Source organism: Saccopteryx bilineata, chromosome 1 (assembly GCF_036850765.1).
Source record: "Saccopteryx bilineata isolate mSacBil1 chromosome 1, mSacBil1_pri_phased_curated, whole genome shotgun sequence".
Taxonomy (NCBI): Eukaryota; Metazoa; Chordata; class Mammalia; order Chiroptera; family Emballonuridae; genus Saccopteryx; species Saccopteryx bilineata.
The window spans coordinates 85,421,144-85,435,726 of record NC_089490.1 but is presented as its reverse complement, the minus strand read 5'-3'; the positions used below and the strand labels follow the sequence as shown (position 1 = coordinate 85,435,726).

The window sequence follows — 14,583 nt, the reverse complement described above, 5'->3', positions numbered from 1 at the left end:
TGCCCACATATAATTGGGCTATTTTTATTTTTGAGTTTTAAGAGTTTTATATATTTTAAATAGAAGTCCTGTATCAGAAATGTGAATGCAGATATTTTCTTCCCTTGTGTGAGTTCTCTTTTTTAATTATAGGCAAATTATAGCTATAAATTTCCCTTGATTACTTCTTTCACTCCTAAGTTTTGATATGTTGCATTTTAGTATGTTGTATATTCATTTTCATTGATCTTAAAGTATTTTCTCTTGTATGTGATGAGTTGCTTCTCACAAAAATGGACAAAATTCTCCATTTGTCTTTTGAGAGTTTGGATATGATAAATCTAGGTATGGATCTCTTTTGAGTTTATCTAACTAGGAGCTTGTTGACTTTGGATGTGTAGATTAATATTTGTCATCTTATATGGGAAGTTTTGAGCCATTTTTAAAAATTGATTGCTTTTAGAAAGACAGGGGAAGAGAGAGAAATTGAGAGAAAGCAAGAGAGAAAGAAGTATTCATTTGTTGTTCCACTTATTTATTCATTCATTGGTTGCTTCCTGTATGGGCCTTGACCTGGGATCAAACCTACAACCTAGTCATTTTGCGATGACACTCTAACTGACTGAGCTAACCTACCGGGCCAAGACATTATTTTTTCAGATATTTTTTCTGCCTTTTTTTTTTTAATATATGTATGTAGGTATGTTACATGCGTTTTATGAGTCTCTGAGCCTCGTTTATTTTTCTTCATTTTTCTGTTCCTCAGATAGATTAATTTCAATGGACCTATCTTCAGGTTTGCTGACTTTCTTTTGCTTGGTCATGTCTACTGATCCATTGAGCCCCTCTAGAGAAATGTTTATCTCAGTATTATACAGCGTGGCGGAAAGTCATGGTGCATTTTTGATCGGTCACAGGAAAGCAACAGAAGACGATAGAAATGTGAAATCTGCACCAAATAAAAGGAAAACTCTCCCAGTTTCATACCTATTCAGTGCAGTTTGATGTGGGCTCATGCAAAGATTTTTTAGGGCTCCTTAGGTAGCTATCCTATATAGCCTCTACAGACTCATCACTGACTGATGGCCTACCAGAATGGGGTTTCTCCACCAAACTGCTGGTTTCCTTCAACTGCTTATCCCGCCCAGTAATGTTATTCCTATGTGGTGGTGCTACATTATACTGGGAGGGTTTTCCTTTTATTTGGTGCAGATTTCATATTTCTATCGTCTTTTGTTGCTTTCCTGTGACCAGTCAAAAGTGCACCATGACTTTATGGACACACTGTACTTTTTAATTCTTGAATTTCCATTTGGTTGTTTTCTATAATTTCTATCTCTTTACTTATATTCTCTATTTGGAGAGACATCATTCTTATTCTTTTCTTTTAGTTCTTTAGAATGGTTTCCTTTAGTTCTTTGAATGTTTTAAGCACTGATTTAAAATGTGATACTAGGGTAAGTTAAAACATAAAGCTTGCTGTTCTTACCAAGATTCTACTATCTTTCTTGATGGAATGCTCTCTGGGTTGCTGCAAGAGTTTGGTTAATTTCTAGAATTCTGTGGAAGTTGATTCTGATAATGTATGGCACTTTGTTCATTGCTTTTATGGAAGAAACAAATTTCTGGTGGTTCTTACTGGACCATTTTTGTTGATCCCTCGCTTGGATTTTGAGTCAAACTATAGAAAGATGCTTTTGAGGCAATTGGCAAAAACCAAACACAGACTAGTTATTAGATTATTAAAATTTTTATTTTGTTAGGTAGGAAAATTGTTTACGGTCATATATATTTTTAAAGACCCTATCTGTTAGAGATACATAGTGCTGTTCACAGGTTTCTTTGATTTTCTTTCTAATACTCCAGCTTATCTGCAAAAAAAGTATGTGTAGGAAGAGAGAAATGAGCTGGGTGATGGGGGAAGAGAGAAATGAGCTGGGTGATAGGTACCTAAAGGTTTACTGTACCATTTTGTTTTTGTGTTTGAAATTTTCGATAAGTTTAAAAAGAGAAGGGGTAGTGTTGGGTCCAAACGAGGCTTCCTTGAACTGGGAAAAAATAATTGAGTCCATCACAGGCCTTGAAAGGGGATAAAAATGTCCTAGAACATTGGCATAGTATGTGTTGAGAGAATTAAGGCTCAGGAGAGAGAATCAATCTGGCGCCCCTAGGATAAAAGGACAAATTATACAGCAAGTAAAGAAGTGTAACCATCTCTGGGTCTGGAAGGCAAAGGAATTTACTGGTTAAGTCCAGGCTGATTCCTGTCCCCACTCCCCAAGTCTATGATCTCAACCACTGTACTTGACCACATTCCAGGGTGGTGGGAAAGAGTTCCTTTCTGAGGTTGGCTAAAGAAGTATTCCTACCTGAGATCATTCCACTTGGCTTGAACAGCACTGTGACGAAGACTCAGAGCATGAGTTATGCATAGACTGACAGGCCTCCAGGGGCCAAGGCCTGGGATGAGGTAGGCTTCTGTCCTCCTGAGTGACCAACAGCCATAAGACAAAAGCTGGGGAAAGGGAGCTTTCTCTGATGACTCTAGACTCAATCAGCAAAGCTCCAGTAATTGTAAATGATACTGTAAAATGTGTACTTTACACCATACTCTAGATACAAGAACCTCAAACCCTAGGGAGGGGGTGTGTGAGATACACCCAGAAGAGTTCCCACCTCACAGGGCAGGACAGTGCAAGGCCTGGGGCACTGGTACTCCCACATTTGGAGCCAAGAAGAACCTACCTACCTGTTCTGCTACCAACTTTCCAGATGGGGACAGGAACCATCAGGGAAGACAGGCCCCCTGTTCCCCTGTCTCAGCTAAAGGAAGAGGGCTTAGGACATAGGAACCAAAAGAAGGCAGTTAATATTCCATTCAAAAGAGGAGGAACAGAAAATATACTTTAAGATACGAGTCCCTTGACTAGTCTTTGAACATGGCTGGGAGATTTGAATCTCCTCTGCAGCCAGGTTAGGAAAGGAGAAACTAGGGGAGGGGCCAAAGGGCACTGCAGCGCCAAGGACAAGCTATAGGGGCCCTGTGGGAGAAAGGCAGAGCTGACCTTCCTCACCTTCCCAGCCCCTGAGAGCCACTAAATGAAGCCTTGTCAGGAAAGGGGGGATAAGCTGCAAGGTGCCTAAGACAATGCAGAGTTCCTTAGCTGATCAGCCCCTTTCAGAGGGGCTGGTGAGAGTAGGGGGCATGGCCAGCAGAGCCTGGAACATATGAGTGCAATGGGGAAGGTCTATGCAAGACAAACAGGGCTGGGACCATGCAGGTCATTGAAAAATGCGGGGCTAGAAGATGCCACACATCTTCCACATGAGGTGAGATTTGCAACTAGCACCTTGTGTACTGCCACCCAAAATCACCTAACTGAAGGTGCCCATAGCTCCAGGTCCATGTTACAACTACTTGACTAAAGAACAGCTTTATTGGTGACCAGAGGGAGCTACAGTCACTCCCTTGCAGCATCAGCCTGCAAGGCCTCCTCTGGGCAGGAAAGCCAACACATGATTCATGGAAGTTCCTGACAAGAGGTCAGATCTCCATTCCTTATTATAAGAAAAATCTCAAATCTTGATTTCAGAGTCAATAAAGGGTCAGAGGTCTGGAGTCCTGATGGGTATCAGTGCCCCTGCCTGTGAGGATTCAGGAGGCTGGCCAAGTTGTTTAATATCTGTGGGGCTTTGTAGTCAAGGTAAGAGGCCAGGAAGGCCATGGGAAGGTGCCCAAGACAAGTTTCCAGGGAGTTTTACACTTGGGCAGCGTGTAGAGCCTGGCCCTGAGATTGCACTGTGGGTCTGGTGGGGTTGGTCCTTGAATGCACCCGGGTAGCAAAGAACCCCGTCTCCTGGCCCTTGGCAAGCCAAGGTTCCATGGATTGGCTTCAGTGGTGCTGCTACAGCCTGTCACATGTCTGAGCTCCTCATTGCTGGGGTATCCCCAACCTGCTAACAGGATACAGGTACCACATCACCACTCCTGAAGGGTTGATGATCACTGTAAAGTTGGTTTCAGCCCGGAGGCCACTGATGACAGCACCGGTGTAGACGTCCTGGGCCTGCAGTGAAGAAGAACATAACCAATGCCACCATAAGAAAGACTGAGGGTGCAGAAGCCTGGAGTTTGGCCTGTCTGTGCTGGGCCTCCAGTGCACACTACAGAAGTAGGAGCCCTGTATCTTCTGTCACCTCTCCACTGGCACAGTCAACAGATGCCCAACCACAGGCAGTGGAGACAGTCCTAGTTCAAAGATAACCTGAGCAGTGAGGGGAGGAGCATGGCCTCAGTGGGTGACGGGACTCATTTATACACAGCCATCCTGTTTGCGTAGTTTGAAGGTACCAGTGCAGAGAACAGCACCAGCCATGTTCCTCAGCTCATGCAGCTGCTCCATGGGCACCCACCACAGGACCCAAGGCCCATGGTTCAGGGGAGGACATGTGTGAGTGAGGACCAACCCCAGCAATGCCCTCCCAGGGAAACAAAGAGTGCTCACTACCTGCAGGGCACTCACCTCATACAAGCTGGAGCTGGTGAAGGAGAGCTGGGCGAGGGAGGAGTGGAAGCGATAAGGCATATCTGTCCTGCGGCTGAAGAAGACTAAGGCATAGGCATCACTGGCCAGCGGCCGCAGGAACACCTCAATGTGGGATTTCTCCTGGACACAGAAGAGGGCTACTAGCTAAGATTCCTGCTCAGGCAGGCCCTGAAGTCCCCTCCCTAGCCCTCCCCTGAGCCCTAGGTACCCCCCAGACCACAATTCCATGTCATGCAAAAGCTTGGGGACTGCAGCCCTCCAGCAACCCAACTTATCTAACTCTACTTTCCTTCCTTCCCTGACTCAGCAGACACTCCCCAACACTTAGTCTGTGCTAGGCCCCATGCCAGGACACAGAGACAATGCTTCAGGTGGTCCTGTCTCAGAGAGCTCATAGGATGATGGGAGGGACAGCTGTGGACAGCTGCTGCACTGGAGTGGAGGGCACTGGCCAGTGGGAGAGATGAGAGATGCACTCTGTCCTGAGCAGCCAGGAGCGTGAACCCTTATCCTTTATAAGGTCCCTGACATGGCAGGGATTAATTACCTCCTCTGGGCCTCACCAGTTCTACAGGTATCTAGATTTGTTTTTTACTAGAGATGGAAGGATTTGTGTAAATCATACAGACTTTGGGATGACACTGTTGGAATCAAGTCCTATTGTACCATTCAGTGGTTTTCAACCTTTTTTTTTTTTTTTTTTTGACCGAGATAGAAAGTCAGAGAGAAGGACAGGCAGGGACAGACAGGAAGGGAGGAAAAGAGATGAAAAGCATGAATTCTTCGTTGCAGCATCTTAGTTGGTCGTTGATTGCTTGTTCATTGATTGCTTTCTCATATGTGCCTTGACCTGGGGGCTACAGCAGAGCAGGTGACCCCTTGCTCAAGCCAGTGACCTTGGGCTTCAAGCCAGCGACCTCTGGGCTCAAGCCAGCGACCATGGGGTCATGTCTATGATCCCACGCTCAAGCCAGCGACCCCATGCTCAAGCTGGTGAGCCTGCGCTCAAGTCAGCAACCTTAGGATTTTGAACCTGGGTCTTCTGCATCCCAGTCTGACACTCTATCCACTGTGCACCGCCTGGTTAGGTGGCTTTCAACCTTTTTACACTTGGGGAATACTAAGGCAGAAATCACCCTGAGCATAATAAGCGAATTCGACTACGATCAGTTGGGTCTATAATCATATAACATCAGGGTGGTTAACTCTTTTGCAGATCAGCACAAAATTTCTGGTAGAGTGGTCTATAAACCCGCAATTGAAAAACTCTGGTACCATTTACCAATTGTGGGGCTTTGGTCTAAAACCTAGACTCTTCAAGTCTGTTTCCTCATTTGTAAAACACAGAAGGAGAATCTGCCTTCTGAGAAAATGTATTTAGAATGCCCAGCACACAGTAGGTAATCAATAAATAGTAGACCTAATACAAGTAATAGCTGTATTCCTAGGTTCAAACAGCTAAACACTGTAGGGCAGCCCCAGTTCTCTACTGGACATCCTAATTCTCTGCCAGGCATCTTATACTTCCAAATGGAGAGCCCTCATTTTTCTCTGTGCACTTGTGTGGTAGCATCTCCCTTCCCCAAATCCCATGAGCTGTCCTGCTCTGGTTTTGCTCCCCCCCAGGAATGTGGGGGACAGTTGGAGTAGCTCCCTGTAGTCTTCAACTGAATGCAACCAGCCCTGCAGCCTTGTTCTCAGGGGAGCCTAGTCCCTTAGCTTCCCCTTCTTCCCCTCATACCCCAGTACCTTGAGAATCCTGCGTCCCTGGATGCCTAAGGGATCCTGGTTGATTTTTATCATGAGTGGATTCTGCAGAATGTCCATGTTTTGGGCGGAAATGGTACGCAGGTCTGTAGACATGAAGAGGGGGGCCGCCAGCACTGTCCATAGGGCCATCTGAGCTCGGGCTTGCTCAAAGCTGAGGCCGAAGTTCCCGATGAGCAGCTATGAGCAGAGGAAAGGAGCAGTCAGCCCTGCCCTCTTCAGGGAGGAGGGCACAGGGACCAACCCCAAGCTTGAAGCTGAGGCAAGAGAAGACAGACATGGGAAGGATGGCCACATATGGGAGCCTGGTTTGACAAACACCGGCAGTGTGGCCTCAGGATGAGTTGAGTCTCTTTCCATCTGAGCCTCAGCTTTTATTTCACCAACGAATGGGGGTGCTGATAGTGTCACAGGTTGTTCAAATGATCCAGTGGGATGCTGTTGCCAAAAACATTTGTAAACTGAAACACACAAGTCAGGAAGCACACCCTGGGTGGCAGTGGTAGGAAATCAGAACCATAGCCAGACACAGTCCCTGCTCCTGCCAGTAGCCACCCACCAGCCCTAACCACAGCTGACTGGACCAACTGGACTCCTGATGGAGGGAAACCAAGCCAGAGGCGACACAAACGATTATTGTTTGCATAGTACTGTTATATACTTAGGAACATCAATTTAACTAAGCACTGTATATGTGCCAAGCTGTGTCAGACATTTTAAAGGGTCATCCATTTCACCCTCAAAACAACCCTGCATTCGTCATTTTCCAATTGACAAAACAGGCACAGAAAAATTAGTTGCTGGCTCAAGGTACATGGCAGAGCTGGAGCTAGAACTCTAAGGGAGGCTGATTTTTGCTTCTCCAAGTGCTCTGTCATCTAGCCAAGTAGTTGTATTATAGTCATCACTGCTAGTAAATGCTTGACCAAGTGAAAAGATAGCTGTAAAACTATGACAAATTTTAAAAATGTTCAAGTCACCAGGGCTACGAACGAGGCAGGTACAAGGGATGGGGGTTCTGCCTGCGGAGACGCTGCAGGAGGGCAGAGGGCATTGAATGAAGGGTCAGAGGCAGCCTAGGTGAGGACAAACTAGAGAGGGAATGGCAAGAAAGTGTGGAATAGTCATGTTTTTCACCCTGCAGAGGAATAATATCTCACACAGACCAAGTTCTCAAGTTTCAAGCATCAAAACTGCCTTGGGAGATTTTCAACAATGGGCATTCCCAACCCTCCCCCAACATTCTTATCTAAAAGGTGGTGGTGGGGCCCTGGGAACAGAATTGTAAATAAGCTCCAAGGCAAGTCTAATGTAGCTGGTTCAAGGACACATTTCAGAGACATTGATCTAGAACAGGGGTCCCGAAACTTTTTACACAGGGGGCCCAGACCGTTGGAGGGCCGGACCATAAAAAAAACTATGAACAAATCCCTATGCACACTGCACATATCTTATTTTAAAGTTAAACAAAACAGGAACAAATACAATATTTAAAATAAAGAACAAGTAAATTTAAATCAACAAACTGACCAGTATTTCAATGGGAACTATGGGCCTGCCTTTGGCTAATGAGATGGTCAATGTCCAGTTCCATATTTGTCACTGCTAGCTGTAACAAGTGATATGATGCACTTCTGGAGCCTTGATGCGTGCATCCTGCATCACCGGAAGTACTATTGTACGTGAGCAACGCCGAGCTTTGCTGTGCTGCCACATACAGTACTTCAGGAGCACAGGATGCGGATGCTCACTCTCACTGACCACCAATGAAAGAGGTGCCCCTTCCGGAAGTGCGGTGGGGGCCGGATAAATGGCTTCAGGGGGCCGCATGTAGCCCAGAGGCCGTAGTTTGGGGACCTCTGATCTAGAACCTGGCAGTGTGACCAGTTAGAGGGCACAAGGCAGTGGGGAGCAGGTCCATCATGGATGGTGGGCCTTGGGACATCCCCCTCCATGTTGGTACCATGTCTGGGTCATTCCAGTGCCCAGGGCCTGCCACTGGCTGCAGTATGTCCTGATTCTCCACAAACCAGTCCAGGATGGACAGCACACTCCCCCAGGAGTCCTGGATATCACCATAGTTGCGCCAGAGGTTGCAGGTGTCTGCCAGCAGACTGTAGTTCACCTGGATGGCAGGGGAGGCAGAATTTAGCACAAGTCATACCCTGCTTCCTAGAGACCTGCACAGGGGCTGGGGAGACTCAGCAGGAGACACCCAGGGTGGGGAAGGGGAAAGAGAACAGACTCTAGCTTGTTCAGGAGGAGAAAGAACTCGGAGAGAGTGGCCCTGCTCTGGGTCTGCCCAGGTTTCTGCTCCATGCATGCTGGTGCCAGAACCCTATCCTCCCTGCCCTCCCATGCCAGCTGGGGTCAAGCCCAGGATATAGGCACAAGCTGGTATACCAACAACATACCTACTGCACACCCACTTTGTGTTCTCGCAGTGAGTCCCACCCTCTGCCAGCATTCACCCTCAGGTATACAAGTGTGATCGCATCCTTTCTAGCGTCCTTGGTGCCAAGGGGCCCTTGGTGAGGTGCCTAAAAGAATCTTCAGAGGCTCCGCCCCATCAGCCAATCCTCACCAACCTTCTGGATCTCCTAGCCCACTCAGTACAATCCAGATTCTAACCACTTAATGTGTTGGCACGTCAATGTGGTTCCCATGCCTTCAGCCCACCTAACAAATGCCTCCTCTAAGACCCTAGGCTAGCGGAGGTCCCAGAGGGACCCTAGGGACCCTCTCTTTAGACCTACAAATCAGCACATGGGCAACTATGGTGACAGCAGCCATGACTCTGCACAAGAGGTGAGGAGATAGGTGTGGGGAACACTGCCAGGTGGGCACACAGAATGGCTTACCTTGGGGGGAAGGCCCCCTTCATAGGCTGGCCAGCTGCAGGAGAAGGCAATGGGGTGGCCTGTGGCATTCAGGGCAGCAGCCATCATGGGGTACCCTGGAGAAGTCCAACCCCCATATTTTAGGACTGAGCACATACAGGAGGCAATCTGGGGCCTCAGCCCAAATCTTCTCCCATCAAATGTGAGGAAACTAAGGCTTAACAGAGGGCTTCTCCCTGTGCCAGAGATGTGCCAACACATCTTTTGGGAGCCTGGGAACAAAGGCCCCCTATCCCCTGGGTAAGGGGAATTGGGAAACACTACTTCCTAGGGGCCATATAGATAAACTCAGCCAAGTGGGCACAGGTGCATCTTCAATGGCCATCCCCTTCTGCCTACCCGCTGCCCCCAGCCAGCTGTGTGACTCACCCTTGGCCCGTTCCTCTGGGGTCGAAAAGCAGCCATCCAGCTTCAGCATGTCCACCTTCCAGTTGGCAAAGGTTTGAGCATCCTGGACCACCTTGTCTAGTGTGGTGCCTGGGTAACCCATGCAGGTGAAGTTGCCCATGTCCTCATAGATGCCCAGCTTCAGGCCCAGGGAGTGAGCCTGTGGAGAAGCCAGGGACAGAGTGGGCTCAGGCAGGACCCTCAGGGAGCCACCTCACAGGCGCATATGATCAGGTCCCATAAAACCTTCAATTGTGATCAAAGGAAAGGGTCTCTGCTTGTTGGCCTGGCCTCTGCCAACCATGGTCCTTCTCCTTCCACCAACACACACACACCTCCTAGGCCTATGCTTCTGCCATCCCCTCTGCCTTAAATGCCACCTCTCTGGTATCAGTTCAAGAATTGCCTCCTCGAGCAGGGTGAAGAGGTGAAAACGACCCCCGGACCGACCAAAGCCTACGCGCTGCTGCATCCCAGTGTCCAGCCTGTACATCTTGCCGCTGTCGCCATCATGCCCAAGAGAAAGGCTGAAGGGGATGCTGAGGGAATAAAGCCAAGGTGAAGGATGAACCACAGAGAAGATGCACCAGATTATCAGCTAGGTCTGCTCCTCCAAAGCCAGAGCCCAAGCCTAAAAAGGCCCCTGCAGAGAAGGGAGAGAAGGTACCCAAAGGGAAAAAGGAGGAAGCTGATGCTGGCAAGGGTGGGAATAACCCTGCAGAAAATGGAGATGCCAGAACAGACCAGGCACAGAAAGCTGAAAGTGCTGGAGATGCCAATGAAGTGTGTGCGTTCTTGAAACTGTGTATTTCTGATGACTGTACAGTTTGAAATACTATTTTTTATCAAGTTTTATAAAAATGCAGAATTTTGTTTTACTTTTTTTTAAAGCTGTTAGCACATAGAACACTTTATTGTTGTTTTCTGGAGGAAGGACATACAGTACTAATAGAATGTCTCCAAAGCTGGAGTGATGTGGGAAAAAAACACCTTTCCCTTCTAGATTTTTTTTTTTTTTCTAAAGTTGGAAACGGGGAGGCAGTCAGACAGACTCCCCATGCGCCCAACCAGGATCCACCCGGCATGCCCACCAGGGGGCGATGCTCTGCCCATCTGGGGTGTTGCTCTGTTGCAACCAGAGCCATTCTAGCGCCTGAGGCAGAGGCCATAGAGCCATCCCCAGTGCCCGGGCCAACTTTGCTCCAATGGAGCCTTGGCTGTGGGAGCGGAAGAGAGAGACAGAGAGGAAGGACAGGGGGAGGGGTGGAGAAGCAGATGGGTGCTTCTCCTGTGTGCCTTGGCCGGAAATCGAACCCGGGACTCCTGCACGCCAGGCCGATGCTCTACCACTGAGCCAACCAGCCAGGGCCCCCTTCTAGTTTTGATAGATTTCCTCTTGGTTCCTGGAAAGAGGAACATCTTGGTTCCCTTGATGTTGACACACATTAGCCAGCTTGGCACAAACACCTTGTGGTATGGAAAAATTAATTTGTTTATGTCCTTTTCTTCCTCCATTTTAAGCATAGCCTTGACTCTCTTAAGCCCAGAGACCTGTTGGGACCTGCCCCCCCAAATTGGTTACCAGTATGTCGGGCAATCTGGACTTTCTAGTGTCACCATTGAAATGGCATCCCTCAAAAGAGCAGCAGTTCCTTTTTTAGATAGTGGATCTACAGATTGATAATTCTACCATTTTCATTTCATTTCCTGAAAGTCAGAGTCAGCTTGTGAAAAGTTGTTTAAAACATGTTTAATGTGAAACGTCAACCTTCACTCTAAACTTTCCCTGTTCAGAACATCAAATGAAGACTTCATTGGGTTTTATAGTGGCTTTCTGGTTTTGGGTAATCCATTGCAGAAGGGAGTTTGAAAGTTGTATACTGTTAATGATTGTCTGCCCATGTCCTGCCTGAAATACCATGATTATTTATGAAAAGTATCTTTAATAAAGCTGGATATAGTTTGGGGGGGAAAAAAAGAATTGCCTCCTCTTCTGGAGATCCTTCCTGAAGTCCCAGGCTGGAATAGATGCTCTTTCTGGCTCTCACCCACCACCGTGGGCCAAAAGTAGCTGTTTGTTTATGTTTCTCCCACCAGACTAAGTTTGTAAGCAGGGATTGTGGAAATGGAGCCCTAACCAGGCTGGGGGGGTGAAAGTGATCTGGCCCTCAGGCCAAGGGACAGGGCTGTGGTGGGGCTCACATAGTCAGCCAGGAAGGCAATGCCATTGGGGAAGCGCTTGGAATCAGCCACCAGGTAGCCTTTGTCATCTCGCCCACCAATCCAGCAGTCATCAATGTTAAGGTATGTGTAGCCCAGGTCCCGCCATCCGTCCTGTGCCAGCCGGTCAGCCATATCCATGAAGAGCCGCTCACTGGTGAGAGGGGTAGGGGATGGAGCAGCTTAGTGGCTTAGCATGTTCCTCATCCTTGGCACTTTCCTCAGAGCTTTTCAGATGTTCTGTGTGTTTATCTAGGCTATAAACACCCTGGCCTGACTAAGCCAGGTAACAACTGTAAATAATAGGGATTGTGTCATGAGCCCTCAGCAAGGTGAAGTTAAAAGGAAGGAAGGTCTGGTCCCCAGGCCAAGGGTCAGGACTAAGCCAGGGGAAGCACTATGAGGTCTGGCCTGGCCTTAACAGTTAACTCCTTTTGATTATCTCAGGGAGTGGGTCCATTACATGGTACCTGCCCCACAGGCCTGCTAGGCCCCACAGAGGCCCCAAGCATGTCACAAGGTTGTCAGATGTCCCAAAGGTCACCTCTGGCTACCGTATCTCAAATGAGGGCTGGTGGACTCTGATCCACTCCTCTTTTCTTTCTGACCTTCTCTGCCCTGCCCACTCACTCTACAGGGCCTTGGGCAAGCATGTCAGGGGGTGCAGACTTTACTCACCTGATGCAGTTTTTTGGATCCTCATCACAGTTAATGTTACAGCGGAAGCGTTCCCAGGCCAGCCAGCCCATGGGTGGCTTCCGCAGGAGCCCATTCTCCAGCACCAGCACCTGGTCCACTAGGGCCAGCAAGAGCACTGTAGGAGGGTTGGAGGATGACTATGAGTGGCTCCCATGGCCCCAGCCCTCACTGCACTCCCTGCACATGCTGCTCAACCCTACACATTAGAGAAGCAACTCCTGGGCTTAAGGTGAAATTGAATCTTCCTGCAATGCTGGCTTCTGCATGCAGTGGGTGGACGGCTGGTGCCTGGAGTAGGGCAATGCGTTAATGCCCGTTTGAGACCTGGGTCCCACTTGCTGTTGCCACAGCAGTGCTAAAATAAGCAAAAACTAATAGCTGAGGTTACATCCTTTCTATTCTCAGACCAGATCCAACATGCAGAACTTGACAGTACATTGTTGCCAGACTCCAAGTCTCCTGAGTCCCATCCAGGATCTTTGCTCTCTACCACAAACCCCCAAGGGACCTCAGATGGGCTAAAGAGTTCAGCCAGGTGGGACCTGCACCCAGTCAGCTCACCTGGGTGAGCCCTTTTCCTCTTGGGCCTCAGTTTCTTTATCTGTAAGATGGAGTTAATACAGTAACTTATCTGTACTGACTTTACACGGCTGTTCTAAGCACATGTTGATAGCACATGGATAGGCCCTCTGCACTTGGCAAAGGGGGATGAGAAAGAGATCTCTTTAGAGGCAAGTGATTTCTAGGTGGGAAGCATTTCTTTCTCATTTCCTCTTTTCCCCGCCCAGCTCCAAGAATAAGAGAAACATGGCTACCCACATACCCACATCAGGGGAGGAGGCCCAGACACCAGAGGATTGGACTTCCCCAGGTAGCCCACAACCTGGTCACCTACCCTCCCAAAGCCACCCCTTCCCATATAGATTACCTGTCTTCCATAACATGGCTCTGGACTCAGCGTCTCAGGACCTGACCAGATCTTCTCGGCTTTTACCAGCTTTATATATTGGGCTTTGGAAGCTAAGAAACGTTAGAAAAGCAGTGGAATCACTACTGCCCGGCTAGCCTGCCATCTCCAGCGCTGGGCGCGGGTCCCCAAGCCGCCCTCACAATCCCCACTCCCTACTCCCTCCCACAGCCATCGCTTCCCTACTTCCTTCAGAAATGATAAACAAGGTGTCTTGGCTTGAGCTCGCCCCTTTTACGGTGCTGGGTCCCCCGGGAGACCAAGGGCGGCCCTACTCCGTGCCGGGGCAAAAGAGGCAGCACCGGCTTCAGGACGCCCAGGAAGACGGCCAGGGTCTCCTCTGCCGCCAAAGGCAGCAGGCCCAGCGCGGGGATCCCCCCACCCCCACTTCAGAGTGCCCCGCCAGCAGCAATAACCTACGAACTCCCTCCGCCCCGTCGCCGCTTTTTCCCGACAGAGCTGCGAACCGCTCTCTGCAGTCACCAAGTTCTCCTACCGCGTTCTAGAAGGGCGGAGCCTCATAGAGTGTCAACCTTTCCCCTTGGAGCCTATCAGAATCCCTCTAGTAACGTCGTGGCCCGCCCCCTATGGGCCAGACGCTTTCTCTACTTCTCCAAAGCTCCGCCCCGCTCTTGGGCTCATTTGTGCGCAGCGGACTTAAGGACCTAGTGTGCAGCCTGCCCTAGCTCCCCGGAGGCTAAGTCCCTGTGGGCAAGGATAGTGTCTGGGACGTTGTAGACACGCAATAAATAGTTGTTGCGTGAATACCTGCTAAGGGCTTTGTTAAGAGGAAATGAGAGGATGCCCTGAATCGTGATCCCTAGTAAGCCTCTCAAAACTGGTAGCCAAAGGTGAGTAGGCTTGGGGAGGAGAATGGGTGGGGGAAAGCAAGTGTGGTGGAGGGCACAGCTCATACAAAGCCAGGACGCTCTCCTTTCCTACCTGACACTGTGGCCACCCATTATGCTAGCCCAGGTACTCTGCATATTTCTTCACAATTTGATTCATCAAAATATAATTGATCAACCACTAGAGCCAAACACTTCATTCTTGGCACCTTCCCTGGATGATCACAGGCATCTCAAACATAACGGGTCTTAAACCAAACACCTGCCAC

General features: G+C 48.8%; 1 protein-coding gene and 1 pseudogene across 2 annotated transcripts; one reads left to right on the top strand and one right to left on the bottom strand.

The window, feature by feature from the left end:
* Positions 1 to 1,710: 1,710 nt before the first annotated feature.
* On the bottom strand, positions 1,711 to 13,971 carry NAGA (alpha-N-acetylgalactosaminidase). 2 transcript variants are annotated; one of them, XM_066256507.1, is made up of 10 exons: positions 13,887 to 13,971; positions 13,428 to 13,519; positions 12,479 to 12,614; positions 11,783 to 11,954; positions 9,563 to 9,740; positions 9,155 to 9,249; positions 8,257 to 8,418; positions 6,276 to 6,473; positions 4,503 to 4,646; positions 1,711 to 4,046 (listed from the first exon to the last, which is right to left on the bottom strand). In XM_066256507.1, the coding sequence occupies exons 2-10, from the start codon at positions 13,441 to 13,443 to the stop codon at positions 3,912 to 3,914; spliced, it is 1,236 nt and encodes a 411-aa protein (XP_066112604.1). In that variant the 5' UTR covers positions 13,444 to 13,519; positions 13,887 to 13,971; the 3' UTR covers positions 1,711 to 3,911. The 2 variants fall into 2 exon arrangements, with proteins under 2 accessions (XP_066112604.1, XP_066112613.1); XM_066256516.1 differs by having other exon boundaries at positions 13,883 to 13,958.
* LOC136324118 (non-histone chromosomal protein HMG-17 pseudogene) lies at positions 10,008 to 11,716 on the top strand (annotated as a pseudogene).
* Positions 13,972 to 14,583: the final 612 nt, after the last annotated feature.

Excerpts from the sequence above, each read along its gene's own strand:
- NAGA (XM_066256507.1), bottom strand. Across the intron at positions 11,955-12,478 it reads GATCCAAAAAACTGCATCAG|TGAGCGGCTCTTCATGGATA; the intron begins GTGAGTAAAGTC and ends CCCTCTCACCAG. Across the intron at positions 6,474-8,256 it reads ACTGGAATGACCCAGACATG|CTGCTCATCGGGAACTTCGG; the intron begins GTACCAACATGG and ends CTCTGCTCATAG.